The 16,394-nt window shown below is 38.9% G+C and overlaps 1 protein-coding gene across 1 annotated transcript; it reads right to left on the bottom strand.

The window, feature by feature from the left end:
* Positions 1–1,695: 1,695 nt before the first annotated feature.
* LOC122735016 (zinc finger protein 239-like) lies at positions 1,696–15,505 on the bottom strand. Its single transcript, XM_043976259.1, has 2 exons — positions 15,258–15,505; positions 1,696–3,962 (listed from the first exon to the last, which is right to left on the bottom strand). The coding sequence occupies exon 2, from the start codon at positions 3,852–3,854 to the stop codon at positions 2,835–2,837; it is 1,020 nt and encodes a 339-aa protein (XP_043832194.1). The 5' UTR covers positions 3,855–3,962; positions 15,258–15,505; the 3' UTR covers positions 1,696–2,834.
* Between the last annotated feature and the right edge of the window lie 889 nt (positions 15,506–16,394).

Genomic DNA, 16,394 nt, shown 5'->3' with positions numbered 1-16,394 from the left:
CTAGCTGCCCCTATTTCACAGATTTTAATTGACATGTGTAATCATGTGTTTATGCACAATGTGTTGAGTTGGACACCAGAAAGACATTTCCATCTACTACAATGGGACTGGGAACTCTTCCACTTCTTCAGAATATAATGATAATGGCTAACCTTGTTTCAATGATATTCACCAAATTTGAAGTCACTGGTGATAGCTCCTGTGGCCCAGAGCAGGGACCTGTAGCAATGGTGGAGGTAAGGGATAGAAAAAGAGTTGGAACCATAGGGTGAGGTGGGGAATGAGTTACAACAATTTGAAAGGTAAGATGTGGGAACCAGAGATTCTTGCTGATGGAATCTCCCTAGTACCAAGAAATGTCTTGCCATTTTCAGTTCCCATTGCTCTTTTTCTTTTCATTTGTGGGTCCCAAGGATTTGTCTGCTTATTTCCTCTTCCACTGCTACCACCTATATAGCTTTTATCTACAGTTATTCTCTTCTCTCATTCACTATACAACAGTCCTCTAACTCAAATCCTACTCTTCTGTCTTTGAAGCAAACACAAAGCCCAATTAAGGTTTATAAACTTTTTTTTTAAACTGCTTATAATGAATAAAAATAGACACAGAGGAAAGTCTGACTCAGGCCACTCCCAAAACTTCTTTTCTCATTTTTCCCCTACAAAGTGTCAGTTTCTAAGTGGAAGAAGGACTGATGATTCATTTATATTTCTTTTTTTTTTTTTGGTGGGGCAATGGGGGTTAAGTGACTTGCCCAAGGTCACACAGCTAGTAAATGTCAAGTGTCTGAGGCCGGATTTGAACTCAGGTCCTGATTCATTTATATTTCAAAAGAAAAGTCAGACTCAGATGATCTTGGAAACTTTATAAAGGATTGAAGTTCTGAAGAAGAGAGTAGGATAGGGAGCAGGGCAGGGTTAGCAGATGAAATGGAAACTGGGGATGCTAACTATCCAATCGTAGGCTTTTTACAAAACCTTTCTTATTTGATCATAGCTGAAAATTGTTTCTTGCTCTTCAAATCTCTTATGAAACTTTGGATCTCTTCTTTGTCCTTATCATATTCTGCATTGTATCATATTTATGTATCTGTGTACATATCATTATTATCCCCTTTCCCCACCAAGAGACTATGGATAGAGCCCATGTCATTTTTTAACTGTATCACAAGAAACTAACATAATGCACACAGTAGACACATATTTTTGCAATTGAATTGACTCTACCAATGTTAGGAAGAAAAGTGAAATTCAGCAGCATTCACCTTCTTCAATACTGATTCTGCCACCCCATCCTAGGCTTCCTTAGGGAAGATGAGGAAAGATAGAGCTGAAGTAGGATTTTAGGTGGCCATCTATATGTAAAGAACATTCTTAAGTCTGGTGTATGTAAATCAGGGACCACTTGTATCACTGAAACCCTTCTCACATTCCTTATGTTCATAATGTCTCTTCTGTAGTTCAGGAAAAGCCAGCCATGCTTCACTTCATTCCCTACTCCCTAGCCTTCTTTTCAACTGTCTTTCTTCAGTACCCTTGACACCAGACACATATTCTACCTCAGATCAGTTTCTGGAATCACAATCAAATTAATTCTGCCCTTGATACTGGAAGAGATGTGTTAATCTACTCCCTGATGCCCCCCCACCCCCATCCCATACATTGAGAACCAAAGTGCCCCTTCATGGCCTCCACTCCCCAATGTGTATTGTCCTCTCCTTTTAAAATGTAAGTTCCTTGAATTCAAGGACTGTCTTTGCTTTTGTATCATCAGTGCTTAGCATAGTAGTTGGCCACATAGTAAGAACTTAAGTGCTTTTTCATTTATTCATTCAATATAGATTTCATGTTATCAAATAAAACAATGTCCCATTAAGATATTTTCCAGATTATATTTATGGAAATACTAGCCAATATGAATTTTCTGATGCAGTATAAGTTGTGAACTTTGACTAAAGGGTTTTAAAAAATATATTCTTTACAATGATAGAACTTTTCTCCACCAAGTTATCTGAAATCCAACTGAAAAGTTATTACATGCATTGGGTTTTCCCTCCACTATGAATTTTATGGTCTTTAGTAAGGTGAGGTTCTTGAGGCTTTCCTACATTCATTATATTTATAGGGTTTCTCTCCAGTGTCAATTCTCTAATGGAGAATATTTTAATTATAACTAAAAGCTTTTCCATATTCACTATACACAAAATATCTCTATGAACTTGCCAGTATATAATAAGGCTTGAGCTGTGAACAAAGGCATTCTCACATGTATTGCACTCAAAAGGATTCTTTCCAGTGTAAACTTTATGATGCTGTATCAAGTATCATCTTCTGGAAGGTAAAGACAGTCTCACTTTTGTATTTGTACTGCCAGAACCCAGCAAGGTAATTAATAAAGCTTTTTGAATGATTGAATAAAAGACTCATGCATTACATTCATGAGTTTTCTCTCCAATGTAAATTCTTTGATGTAGGCTAAACTGTAAGCTCTGATTAAAGACTTGACTACATTAATTATACTGGGATTTCTCTCCCATATTAATTTATTGATGTTAAGTAGAGGCTGATCTCCAGCTAAAGGATTTGCCCCATTCACTATACTTTAAGTTGCTTATTGGGTCTGACTTTCTGATGTTGAGTAAGGCAAGAGTTAAAACCAAAAGCTTATCCAACTTCAGCAGATGTGTACAGTTTATCTCCATTGTAAATTCTCTGATGTAGAAAAGGGCTAGAGCTCTGATTAAAAATTTTCACATTTGTTGTATTCATGATTTTTTAATTCAGTGTTAATTTACTGATGTTGGATGAGGTTTGAATTTAGATTGAAGGCTTTGTCACATTGAAAAAAATTCATAGAGCTTTTCTCCAGTGTGAATTTTTTTATGTTGAGCTAATGATGAGCTTTGACTAAAGGCTTTCCCACATTCATTACATTTATAAGGCTTCTCTCCAGTATGGATTATTTGATGTTGAATAAGTGTTGAGGCCCGACTAAAAGCTCTCCCACATTCATTACATTTATAAGGTTTCTCTCCAGTGTGAATTCTCTGATGCAAAATAAGATGTGATTTTAGTCCAAAGGCTTTTCCACATTCCTTACACTGATAGGGCTTCTCTCCAGTATGAATTTGTTGATGCTGAATAAGGGTTGAGCTTCTGCTAAAGATCTTCCCACATTCATTACATCTATAAGGTTTCTCTCCAGTGTGAATTCTTTCATGTAAAAAAAGGTGTGATTTGAGTCCAAAAGCTTCTCCACATTCATCACACTCATAGGGTTTCTCTCCAGTATGAACTCGATGATGTCTATTAAGGTGTGAGCTCTGGCGAAAGGTTTTCCCACATTCATCACATTTGTAAGGTTTCTCCCCTGTATGAATTCTCTTATGGATAATTAAGTCTGAATTGTATTTGAAATTTCTTTCACATATATCGCACTTATGGGCTTCCTCACCAGTATGAATTTGATTATGTCTACTTAGGTGTGAGCTCTGGCTAAATGTTTTCCCACATGTATCACATTCATAAGGTTTCTCCCCAGTATGAATTCTCTTATGTACAATTAAGTCTGAATTATATTTGAAATTTTTACCACAAATGTCACACTGATGTACTTTCTCTTCTATAGGTTTTTTCTGATGTGTCATGAGGTTTGAGTTCAGATTTAATTTTCTACCAAATTCATTACATCCCTTGGCTCTCTCTCCCAAGGTGTTTTTCCTGTGGACAATGGTCATTTTTGTGACATCTCCATCCTGAGAAAGGAATTTTCTTAATTTCTGCCTAGATGGATCTTCTTGCTGTCTCTTTAATCTGCCTTCATGTGCACAAGGATCCCCAAACTTATATGCCATGGGATCACCTCTTTAGTCTCTTCAGGATATCATCCCCATAGGTCCTATTTCTTCATAAAATTCCCCATTTTGGAGTGGACTGCTTATTTTCAGCAACTATTTCAGGATCTGCAAAGATAAAAAGAAAATGTAAAATTTCATGTGATTCCTATGATAGAATAAAGGAAGTGGGAAAAATCATCATAGAAAGTTCATAATTTGGAATTATAGTAGAAAAGTCATTAACCTGTTCATATCTCTGGGGTTTTTTTGGTGAGGCAATTGGGGTTAAGTGACTTGCCCAGGGTCACACAGCTAGTAAGTGTTAAGTGTCTGAGGCCAGATTTGAACTCAGGTCCTCCTGAATCCAGGGCCGGTGCTCTATCCATTGCACCACCTAGCTGACTTAGCAGCCTTACTACTTTGCATAAACCCTAAAGACATCAAAGACAGGAAGGTCTCATATATGCCAAAATATTTGTAGCAGCATTTCTTATGGTATCAACAAAACTGGAAGAAAGTGGAGTTCCCATTGATTAGTAAATGGTTAAAGAAATTGTGGTCTATGCACGTCATAGCATATTATTGCCCCATAAAAAATGACAAATACAGGGAATTCAGAAAACTTATATGAACTAATACAGAATGAAAGGAGAAAAAACAGTATTATATAAAAAATGACTATAATAATTTAAACACAAGTAACATTAAAAGATAGTTGGACTCATATTAATTGCAGTGACCAAAACAGGTCTCAGAAAACAGATGAAAAAATGTATTTTCCTCTTTTTGATAGATAAATGGGGACTATGAAAGCCAAATATTATATATGTTGTCAGACAATACCTTTGTTGGTTGGTTTTGCTTAACACCTTTTCTTATTGTTAATGTCAAGGGAAATGGCTATTATCAATAAAAACTGTGTGGTTGGTTGGAGTAATAGTTATTTAAAAGAAGTATATAGCTTTGATATCTACAGAATTGGTTTTGAATAGCTGGAAATGAAAAGAGGAAAAGTCAGCAGGGGACCAAAGTGGTTCTACTGGTTCCATTTTGATTCTTCCTGGTTTAAGCAATACAGGTCCATTGTGTTGCTTAAGGACACAATATAATAAATATAGTGGAAAAAATACTGCTCTGAAAGTCAGCCATTTGAGTTCCAGTCTCAATTCTATCATTAATTATCTATGTGACCTAAGGCAATTCACTTGACTTCTTTATTTAATAGTTTCCTCATCTGTAAAATTAGAGGGTTGCACTAAATGGTCCCTAAGGTCTCTTACATTCAATTATAAAAGCATATAGTAAATATATGTGGACATTTAAGGATCCTATGATAGGCACAATCTAATTTATTTGTGTAGGGAGGACCTCAAACAGGGAAGTTGTGACTGCTCTGTGATTTAAATCTTCAGAGAGTCACCTGGAGGTACTGAGAGTTTAGGAGACCTGCCTAGTGCCATACAGGCATTATGACTAGGAGATAGAACTTGATCCCTGGTTCTCCTGACCCCAAAAGATCCGTGTCCTGACAAAGGGGGAGGAAGGAGGAAACCTAACCAAGGCTTTTCCTTCCTCTCCTTTTCCTCCCAGCAGTTACTCTTTTTTCCCTCTTAACAGCATTTTTTCCAATTACATGTAAAGAAAATTTTCAACAGTTTTCTAAGATTCTGAATTTCAAAATTTCTCCCTTTATCTTTCCCTAAGCTAGGGTTTTCCATTCTATAAGGGATCTGTTCTCAACCTCTCTCTCTTCACTAACTTCCATTACACTTTAATACTTAAAAGCCTAAACTCTTGCTGAATTTATCAGTAATTTTAGCCAGCTTTCCCCCAAAACTGGGGTGGGGCAGGTTAGGACCCACATTAGACTTTAAACATCACAATATTAAATAGACACTATACTAAATTCTTTATGATTATTATCTTCTTTGATTGTCACAACAACCCTGGGAGATAGGTACTGTTATTATGCCTGTTTTATAGATGAGGCAAAGAGGGGTTAAGTGTCTTGCTCAGGGTCACACTCCTAATAAGTATCTAAGGACAGATTTGAACTCAGGTCTTCCTGACTCCAGGTCCAACATTCTAACCACTTTATTCATATTACCTCCATCCCTAGAATGGACTCCCCCAAGGTTTGCCTCTCCTCAACACCTTAAGTAGATTCCTGGGTTACTATGGTCAAAAAAATTCTTCACTGGGTAACCAGTCTTCTGGTAATGTGCCTCTCCTCACTTAGACTTGTCTTTGAATAATAAGCATACTGCCTATCTTTGAGCTTGAACTCAAAGCCTTTTTAGTTTGGTAATGTTAGCAGAACTTTTCTTTGCTAGCCTAGGCTTCAACGACCCAAAACAACCTCCAGGACACTTTAAGGATGTACTTATACCAAGCAAAAATGTAATAATAATAATACATCTTTGGTGTATTTGCTGCGCTATGGGATTTTAACTGCCTAGGAAAGAACATCTCCTAAATCTAGTATTCAGGGCATCAAAAAATAGCAGTTTTTAAATATAGTGACTGATAATGGGAACAGAAGAGAATAACAAAGTGATAAAGTTATGATAAAATGAAATAAAACATATTTAGTTTGATTCTCTATCTCACTCCCTACAGGAATTGTTTCAAACAATTTAGCTTCCTAAAGCACAATTATTCCCTTTTTCCCACCCTCTTGGGCCTCATTTGAGACCTGGTCTCTTACTTTACTAAGAAAACTGAGGCCAATCTACACTGAACTCTCTCTTTTCCACTTCTCACCTCAAAATCCTATGACATACTCTTTCTTCTAATTTTGAATAATGAAGTAGCCCTTTTCCTTTCCAAGGTCAACTCTTTTATTTATATTCTTCATCCCATACCCTCCCATTTTCTCCAAAAGCTTGCTCCCTCTATCATCCCTTACTCTAATCTTTAACCTTTCTGATCATTCTTTCTGTGTTTCTTTCAAATATGATCAAGTCTACCTCATTCTCTAAAAAGCTTCACTACGCACCGCAATCCCTCTGGTTATCATCCTACATCTCTCTTCCCTTTCTTAGTTGAAGTCCTAGAAAAAGCTATCTATGTTCATTGTAGACACTTCCTCTCCTTTTGTATATCCTTCAACAGTCTGAAGCCACATCAATGAACGGAAACTACTTTCTCCAAAGTTACCCATGAGCTCTTACAAACATTTTAAAATAAAAATTTATTGATTTTTTTTACATCATATATATTTTCCAATGTATCTTACTTCCCTCCTCCTCCCAGAAAGCCATTCTTTTTTTTTTTTAATTAAAAATTTTTTTTAAAAAGTGAGGTAATTGGGGTTAAGTGACTTGCCTAGGGTCACACAGCTAGTAAGTGTTAAGTGTCTGAGGTCGGATTTGAACTCGGGTACTCCTGAATCCAGGGCCGGTGCTCTATCCACTGCACCACCTAGCTGCCCCCAGAAAGCCATTCTTTACAATGAAAAATATTTTAAAGGGACGGGAGGAAGTTTAGTGAGTCATTTAACAAGAATTTATTGAGCACTTTCTATATGCCACAGTTCTAACTGAAGGGATACAAAGAAAGGCAGAACTAACCCTTGCCCTCAAGAAGCTCACATCTTAATGGGGAAAACAACATATCAATAACAGTGAATATACAAGATACATATAGTGTAAATGGAAGGTAAGATTGGAGGGAAGGCACTAATGGAAGGTTCTGGGAAGACAGATGCAGAAAGGTGCAGAATGTGGGATTTGAGCTGAGCTTTGAAAGAAGCTAGAGAAGCTAAGAAGAAAGAGAAGAGGGAGAGCCTTCCAGGTCTGGGGGGAACAGTAGTGAAAATGCACAGGGTTCAGGAGATGGAGTAATGTGTCCAAGGAACATGAAATGGGTCTGTGTAGCTGGAGAGAAGCATGTTTAGCAGGGACTACATGTAAGTAGACTGGACAGGTAAGAAGGGGGATTAGGAAAATCTTGCATAAAAGATGGGAGTTTAACTGGGACTTGAAAAAAGAAAGGGAAATCAGGAGGCAGAGATAAGAAAGGATAGTATTGCAGGTACAGGGAAGGCCAGTGAAAATGCCAGAAATCAGGAGTTAAGAGTATCTTGGCAGATGGAGTGTCTTGTTTGAGGAACAGCAAGGAGGCCAATGTCACTGAAATACAGAGTACAGGGGCAGGGCTGGTATAAGGTATAAGAATAATTTTCTATTCAAAGAGATCATTTTAGAAGTACAGGCAGTACCTAGAACAATATGTTAAACTGTAAACTCCTAGGGGACTGGATTTCTATCTTACTCATTATTATATCTTCCACACTCCGGATATGAGTCACTGTATTCAATTCAACCACTATTTCTTAAGCCCTCACTGTACACAAGGTCCAGTACTCAACATTAGAAATACAAAGATGAATAACATAGATGCTGCTCTCAAGAAACTTACAATACATAATGGTTGAAGGACAAGGACAAGGACAAAATGACTTGAATTGGCCTTCAGTCAACCTAAGGTGATAATCAAGGAGAAATAAGAGCAGAGAGAGAGATTTTAATCAGACCATTGATCTCCTTGACATTTATGTATACATATATATATGAATGTTTGATATATACATACACATATATAAATACACACATATATGCATATAGATATATGGAAGGGGAATAATGATGATTGTATGCTGACTGGTCAGTGAGCTGTCCCTGAAACTAGCTTTCCTGTATTCATTGCTTTAGTTCACAGCAATGATATAGCATCTGAACTGAGTGCTAAAGGAAGCTAATACCAAATATAGTAAAGATATCATTATTTCTCAAATTAATTCACAGATGTAATGCTAAAAGCCCCCACCAAAATCCTTCTCCTAATTTGTGGAATTAAAATCATAACAAATTCTTATAGAAGAGCAGATGGGCAAAAAATATCAAGAAGAATAATGACAAAGAGAACAGATGAAAAGGACTACCAGATTTCAAAATGTAATTTAAAACATAACCATCAGCAGTTAGGTGGTGCAGTGGATAGAATGCTGGGCCTGAACTCAGGAAGATGAGATCAAATCTAGCTTCAGACACTTACTAGCTATCTGATCCTGAGGAATTTACTTTGCCTCAGTTTCCTCATCTATAAAATAAGCTGGAGAAAGAAATGAGAAACCACTTCAGTGTCTTTGCCAAGAAAACCCCAAATAGGCTCATGGAGAGTTGGACAGGACTAAAAAATGACTGAACAACAGCATCAATGAATCTTTTCACCCAGAAGCAGGGGGCAGCTAGATGGTACAGTGGATAGCGTGCTGGCCCTGGAGTCAAGAGGACCTGAGTTCAAATTTTACCTCAGTTACTTAGTAGCTATGTGAACCTGGGCAAAGTCACTTAACCCCAATTACCTTAAAAACATCCAGGGCCATCTCCAGTCATCCTGATGTATGTAAATCTTGCCACTGGACCCAGATGGCTCTGGAGGAGAGAGTGAGGTTGGTGACTAAATACATTCAGTAGCTGTATAATAACTAAATGTATTTCTGTGATTCTTTCTCTTTTTTCCCCAGCCTAGTCCCCACCCCAGACCTATGCAGTATACTCACCAGTAAAAGGAACAGAATGACAGAATCTCAGATTTTCAGGGTTATATCCTAGTTTTCAAGAGGGTTTTAGGAAATTTAATAAAATTTGTATCTGAATAGCATTCTCTCTACAACATTCAGCCTTAGCTTGAAGACCTCTAATAATAGGAAATTCACCATTTCCCCAAATCAGCCCATTCTACTTTGGGACTTTAATTCAGTTCAGCTCTATTCAACCTCCCTTTTAAAGATACCAACTTCTCTTGTCCTAAGATCCTAATTTACTTCATTTATTAGAAACTCCTGGCCATTCCACCTTTAACTACTCATGCATGTCACATTTGTGTTGTGCTTTACAAAGTACATTCTTCACAACAAGCCTGAGGGCTCCCTGAAGTTGTCTTCTTGAGTTGCCATATTTTTCAGAAACACTGGACCCAGAGTCTGCAGGAGACCCTGAAAGTGTCTAGGATAAAGCCCTGCTGAGCTGACATAATTTGTAATTTGTACCCCAAGCTAGACACCCTGTGTATCCTTGGGAGTCAGACAGGCGCCAGTCAGTCTGCACCAGACTGAGATACTATTTGTGCAACTAGGACCCTTGTGGATAAGCAGACCATCATATTTTCATAGTCTAGCAGTTTCCAAGGGAAAAGAATGCTGTTTTTACCATCTTATTCATGATTGTTCCTCCACCTTGGGAGGGAATTAGTCCTTTCTCCACTCCTTCTGCTCTTTCCCTCCTCCTAAGCCACTCCCATTTGGGGGAGATTGCTGTTCTTCCTTCTCCTTTTGTCATAATTTCATAAATATTCAAGCTTTTGTTAGGATTGTGAACTTGCACTTTTAGTTCTTGCATGTTCATTTCTCTTGTAATGAGTTCATTTGCAATGTATGTCTCATGCACTTGTGTTTTTTTGTTTTTTGTTTTTTTTGGTTAACAGATGACACACTTTAAATCTCCATTTAACAGGTAAGGAAAATGAGGTTCAGAGAGGAGAAGTGACTTAATTGACAACTAAATGTTTCCAAAAAACTAGAAGTAAGTTTCAATGTAGAAATTAAAAGCAGGAGGGCAGCTAGGTGGCGCAGTGGATAGAGCACTAGCCTTGGATTCAGGAAGACCTGAGTTCAAATCCGACCTCAGACACTTGACACATAATAGCTGTGCAACCCTGGGCAAGTCATTTAACCCTCACTGCCCCGCCCCCCCCCCCAACCAAATAAATAAATAAAAAAATAAATAAACAACCAAATAAATAAATAAAAATAAAAAGTAGAAGATCTGAAATGGTCAGGAAAAGGTCAGGAAATTGGAGAATGGAAAAATGTTACATAGAGGAGGAAAAAAGAATGACCACTACATAATTGGAGCAAATATAAATTTTGAGGGTCTTCCTGAAGAGGAGAGAGCTGGGCCTCTGGGCAAGTGAGCGGTTTATGCAGGAAGAATTAAAGCAAGAAGAGTGGTGGTGGTTAGTGACTCTCTACACAGGGCTATTGAGGTAGCCATTGGTTGACCTGATAACAACAAAGAGGTCTATTGTCTTGCTGAAGCATATACTCAGTACTTAGCAAAGAACCTCTGAAGATTTGTCAAAATAGATAGCTACCAACATCTGGTGATGTATGAGACCACAAATATTACAAGAAGGAACCCAGAAAGCACTGCCAAAGATTAGAGTCTTGGGCAAGAAACTCAAGACCAAAGGGACACAAGTTTTTTGTGTGTTTTTTCCCCATCACAGCTGCTTTCTGAGGGCAAATTATGAAAATAAAAACTGGTTTGGGAATTAAACAGCTGGCTAAGAAGATGGTATCTGAGAAAAAGATTTGGATTTCTGGACCATAGTTTAAAATGTATGAATTACAGGCTCCTGGCTAGGGATGAAGTACATTTAACAAAGAGTTGTAAAAATGTATTTACCTGAAGCCCCCTTTTGCCCCCATTATTTGACATAGTTTTAGAAAAGCTAGCAATCACAATAAGACAATAGAGAAAATTAAAGGCATAAAGATCAGCAAAGAGATAAAATTAACATGTTTATTGTTGGGTTTTTTTGGGAGGCAATTGGCCTTAAGTGACCTAGCTGCCCCAAGGCTCTTTTTCAATAAGATGTCTCATACAAACTTCAAAATTATACAAGATTGCTTAAAAGTTACTGTTGTTGAGCAAATGACTTTGTCCAGCAGCCCTCTGATCATTAAGATCAGGCAAAGCATAAAACAGGTATGCTTACAAAAGGTATATATGACTGTTATGGAGTCTAGTTAGAATTCCTTGTAGATAGTAACAAACTCAAGGTACTCCTGTTTGGAGATTATATTATGCTGGTTCCATCAAGACCTGGAGCACCGCAGAGTCTCTAGCAAGAGATTCAAAACGACTTGAAAAATTTTGGATTAACCATCTGCCCAAGTAAAAAAAAAGTGGATAAAGAATGCCTATTGTCTAGGCTTTTATATGTAGTTAGATGAACAACCTACAAATTAATACCTCAGTAGATATCTAGATATCATCTAGATGAATTTGTAGGATGTTTGAGATATATGTGTATCTTTTGATGGATGAGTTTATAGGATGGTTGATATACACATATGTATTTATAAACATGTATACATCTGAATATACATATGCCCATTTATATAATATGACACTTCAAATGGACAATGAATTGGGCCCAGAATTGAACAGGAATAGAAGAGTGGGATGGATTGCTCTTCGGAAATTTCAAAGTCCTTTTAATGACCCTTAATTTATTCCTGAAACAAAGGCCTATAATTTTAATATCAATATTCTACCTGTGTTAGATAGCTTTTAGTCATGGAACATTACAGTCTCCAAAGAAGTGAGGATAAGGATCTTCCAGAGGGCACTGGAGAAGTATGTGGCAGGCATGAGAAGAGAGAGAAGGAGAGTAAGCCTTTATTAAGTGCCTACTATGTGCCAGGCACTATACTAAGCACTTTACAAATATTCTCTCATTTGATCCTCACAACAACCCTGGGATATAGGTGATAATATTATCCTCATTTTGCAGTTGAAGAAACTGAGGCAAAGGTTAAGTGACTTTCCCAGCATCACAAAGGCAGGATATATAAGGCTGAGATTTCAGTGCTTGATCCACTATACCACCTAGCTGCCCCTGTGACAAATTACAAATAACGAAGTGTGGAGAAGAGATATAAAGTATATTGTCAAAGAAATGTGTGAGCAAAAAAGAAGGGTTGGTCAGATGTTATCTTTACTGATATCACAGTAAATTGAGGAAGGTCCCCAGAAAATTGTGGGATGGATGAATCTCCTATGGCAAACTTTGGGAAGGGCATAGATGAGAGTTGCACAGGACAGGCAGGCATAAATGGTTTTTTATCTTTTTCACAGGAGGAAATACCTACATTGATGAGCTCACTGATCCATACAAGTCTTTGAAGAAAGAAAATGCCTCATAAAGAAAGAAAAAATTCTCACATTTCATAGTAGGTAGGCATGCTTTCTTCCAACTCTGTATTTCCATCTTTCCTTTTCTCTTTCTCACCTTCTGGTCTTTCCTCCTCCCTCCCTGCCTTCCTTTTTCCCTAGCTTGTCTTTTTACCTGAATATAGGACCTCTGCCCCACTGCTGACTCAGTTACAGGGGCTAGGTACAGAATATGTAGAAAATAGTTGTTAACTGCAAGATGTTGTTGAAAGAACCTGATTTTTTTTTTTTTTTTGCCTTTCTAGAAAAGAAAAACCCGAAGGACAAATGCATCATTATCTTAGGAAACTGGTTCCAGACTTCAGATTAAAATAAAAATTAGGATCAGAGCACCTATGGAAGAAGTGCTTTGACCTATGGCTTTTATCACATGCCCTACTGTCTATTGCAGTTATATGTGCCCATGTGTCATTCCCACTCCACCCCGTTTTCTAGTTTTTCAAGGACAAGGACTGTGTTTATTTATCTTTGTAATGCTCTACGTTACACAGCGTATTTCAGTGGAGATTACGATGCTTTCATCAGCAGTAGCATGGTTTAATGGATACAGTGCTGACCTCAGAGTCAGAAAGACCTAGATTCAAACTCCTCTGACATTTAGCAGCTGTTTGACAATAGGTAAATACCTCTTTTCACCTCAAGTAATTCTCTAAGGTTTCCACACTTTTAAAATCACAGGTTTTTTATATATTATTTCCACTACCTGTTACACGAGGTTGCTTTTGGTCCAGACTTGTGTGACCAGTAATATATCTAACTCCCTCTTCACACAAGGTTGTTAAGAGAAAGAAATGAAATAATGTATGTAAAGTGCTTTGTAAACCACTATAGAAAAGTTGGCTTGTTAATGTTACTGTATTCAAGCAATAGGGGCAGCTAGGGGGCTGGAGTGGAGAGTGGAGCCTGGAATGCAGTCTACTCAGGTAGACCTGAGTTCAAATGTGACCTCAGACACTTAACAGCTATATGGCCCTGGGCAAGTCCCTTAAAGCTATTTGCTTCAGTTTTCTCATCTGTAAAATGAACTGGAGAAGGAAGTGGCAAGCCACTCCAGTATCTCTGTCAAGAAAAGGAGTCGAAAAAAGTTGAACACAAGTGAACAACGATAATTCAAGCAATGGAGGTGTGCTTGAAAAGAAACATGCCGGGGGCGGCTAGGTGGCACAGTGGATAAAGCACCGGCCCTGGATTCAGGAGGACCTGAGTTCAAATCCGGCCTCAGACATTTGATACTTACTAGCTGTGTGACCCTGGGCAAGTCACTTAACCCCCATTGCCCGGCAAAAAGAAAAAGAAAAAAAAGGAACATGCAGATACTCATACACTCAACAGATACATACACCTTTGCCGTCCAAGATATACACACACAATACACCCAATAGAGATAAACACGGCCCATACACATACTCCCAACAGTGCAAACATATTTAATTCCGACACAATTAAATTTAATTCAACAAGTATTTATTAAACATCTATTATGTATCAAACACTATGCTAGCGCTAGAAATAAAAAGACAAAAATAAACCATTCTCTACTCTCAAGAAGTTTACATTCTATTAGACAGTATAACACACATAGATGAGATAAATGGAAAATATCCAAAGTAAATACAAAATATTAGCATGGGGAGGGGGAGGAGATAACTCCTCTCAGTAACAACTGGAAAAGCCGCCTTTTTGAATTGCCCTGGATGTGAGCTTTGAATGGAGCAAAGGGTTCTAGATTAAAAGGGGGGGGGGGAGAAGCATTCTAGGAATGGCGCATAACTCGAGCAAAGGCGTGGAAATGGGAAATGGAACGGCAAGTGTGAGAACAAGTACAGTTTGATAGGCACCTAGAAGGCTTGAAGGGAAGTAACGCGGAAGCGGCCTGGAAGGGTAAGTGGAAGCCAAAATATGAGGCGCTTGAAACTCCAGAGGAGGGTGTATTTCATCCCAGCATGGTAGCAAGGGAGCCCGCCCTTGAGTCGAGGGGAAAGGCTCCAAGTGGAGAGAGTCACCAGGAGGCTCCTGCAATGGGGCAAGTGATGAAGGCGGGGGGTGGGGGGTGGGGGGGGATGGCTATGTAAGCACCAGATGGCGAAGGTCGAAACGTCCGATATTCGGCAACCGATTGGGCATGTGGGGGTAGGGAGAGGGCGAGATTAGGAACCTTCGTGACATTGCTTCCTTCTCTCCCCCAACACACACACACACACGTAAGTTCCGAAGAGAGATGGGTTTGACGGACAGAGATAACAAGTTCCGTACTGGACGCGACCCGCCCTCTCAACGGACACACCCGAACGCACGCACGCACACGTACACACTCATGTGCACGCGGCTCTCCGTCCCTAGGACCCGTACCTGGCTGATTGAAGGGCATTTGAAACTAACTGGGATCCAAACTCACCCTGAGTGCGGGGTCCCCCGAGGCCTGTGGCGGCGGCGGACGCGTTTCAGCCTCTCATTCCCTGGTTCCAGCCCAGGACCGGAAGCACTCTCCGGGTGCTCAGTCCAATCCGGGCCCCCCGTCTCCATACCGAGGACGCTCTAGACATCTTGGAGGCCTGTTCTCTTTATCCAGCGCGAAAGCCTCATGGCTTTCCTGGAGCGGCTTCAAGGACTCCCAGCCTTGGGAACGTTCTTCCTCGCTCCGCCTATCGGGCCGTCCCTCTGTCGCTCCTTTCGTCTCCTTGCTCTCTTCATCCTCTGGTACCATTTCTCTGCCACCTACAGACGGGCCTAGCTCTCTCTCTCCAACCCTTACTTTTGTGTAGCACTTTAAGGTTTGCGAAGTGCTTTATATCTGTTAGCTCATTTGATCCACAACAACTGTGTCAGGTAGATGCTATTCATCCTGCCCGTTTTACACTTGAAACAGGTTGAGAGAGATTATATGAGAGAGGTAGTAAGGGAAAGGTATTCAGCGGCAGAACTAGAATTTGAACTCAGATCTTCTGCAAAATCCAGAGCTCTGGTTCTAAATCAGACATTCTTTCCAGAAGAATGCCATTCATAAAGTGTTGAAAAGCCTATGTTGCATTGAATACAATACCATCCAACAGGCTCTCTCATTTGGGCTAGTGAACCTCAGCTGGTGTTCCTTTATAGCCACTGCAGATTCCTACTTATACTTACCTGTCTTTCAAATACTTTTTGGTTTGAAGTAGATTGGTTGAATTTCTTTTTTTAATAGTATTTTATGTTTTCCAATTACATGTAAAGATAGTTTTCAGTGTTCATTTTTGTAAGATTTTTAGTTCCAACTTTTTCTCCCTCTCTCCCTTCATTTCCCCTTCCCCAAGACAGCAAGCAATCAGATGCGGGTTATACAGTACAGTCATGTTGAACATATTTTCACATTAGTCATGTTGTGAGAGAAGAATCAGAACAAAAGGGAAGAACTACAAGAAAAGAAACAAAAAACAAAAAGTGAAAAACAGTATGCTTCAATCTGCATTCAGACTCCATAGTGGAGAACATTTTCCATCATGAGTCTAGATTGGTTGAATTTCAAGGCCAGGTGTCATATATGGCAGGGAACCCA

This window comes from Dromiciops gliroides, chromosome 1 (genome assembly GCF_019393635.1).
Source record: "Dromiciops gliroides isolate mDroGli1 chromosome 1, mDroGli1.pri, whole genome shotgun sequence".
Taxonomy (NCBI): Eukaryota; Metazoa; Chordata; class Mammalia; order Microbiotheria; family Microbiotheriidae; genus Dromiciops; species Dromiciops gliroides.
Note: the sequence above shows the minus strand (reverse complement) of the source record. Positions and strands in the feature narration are given on the sequence as shown.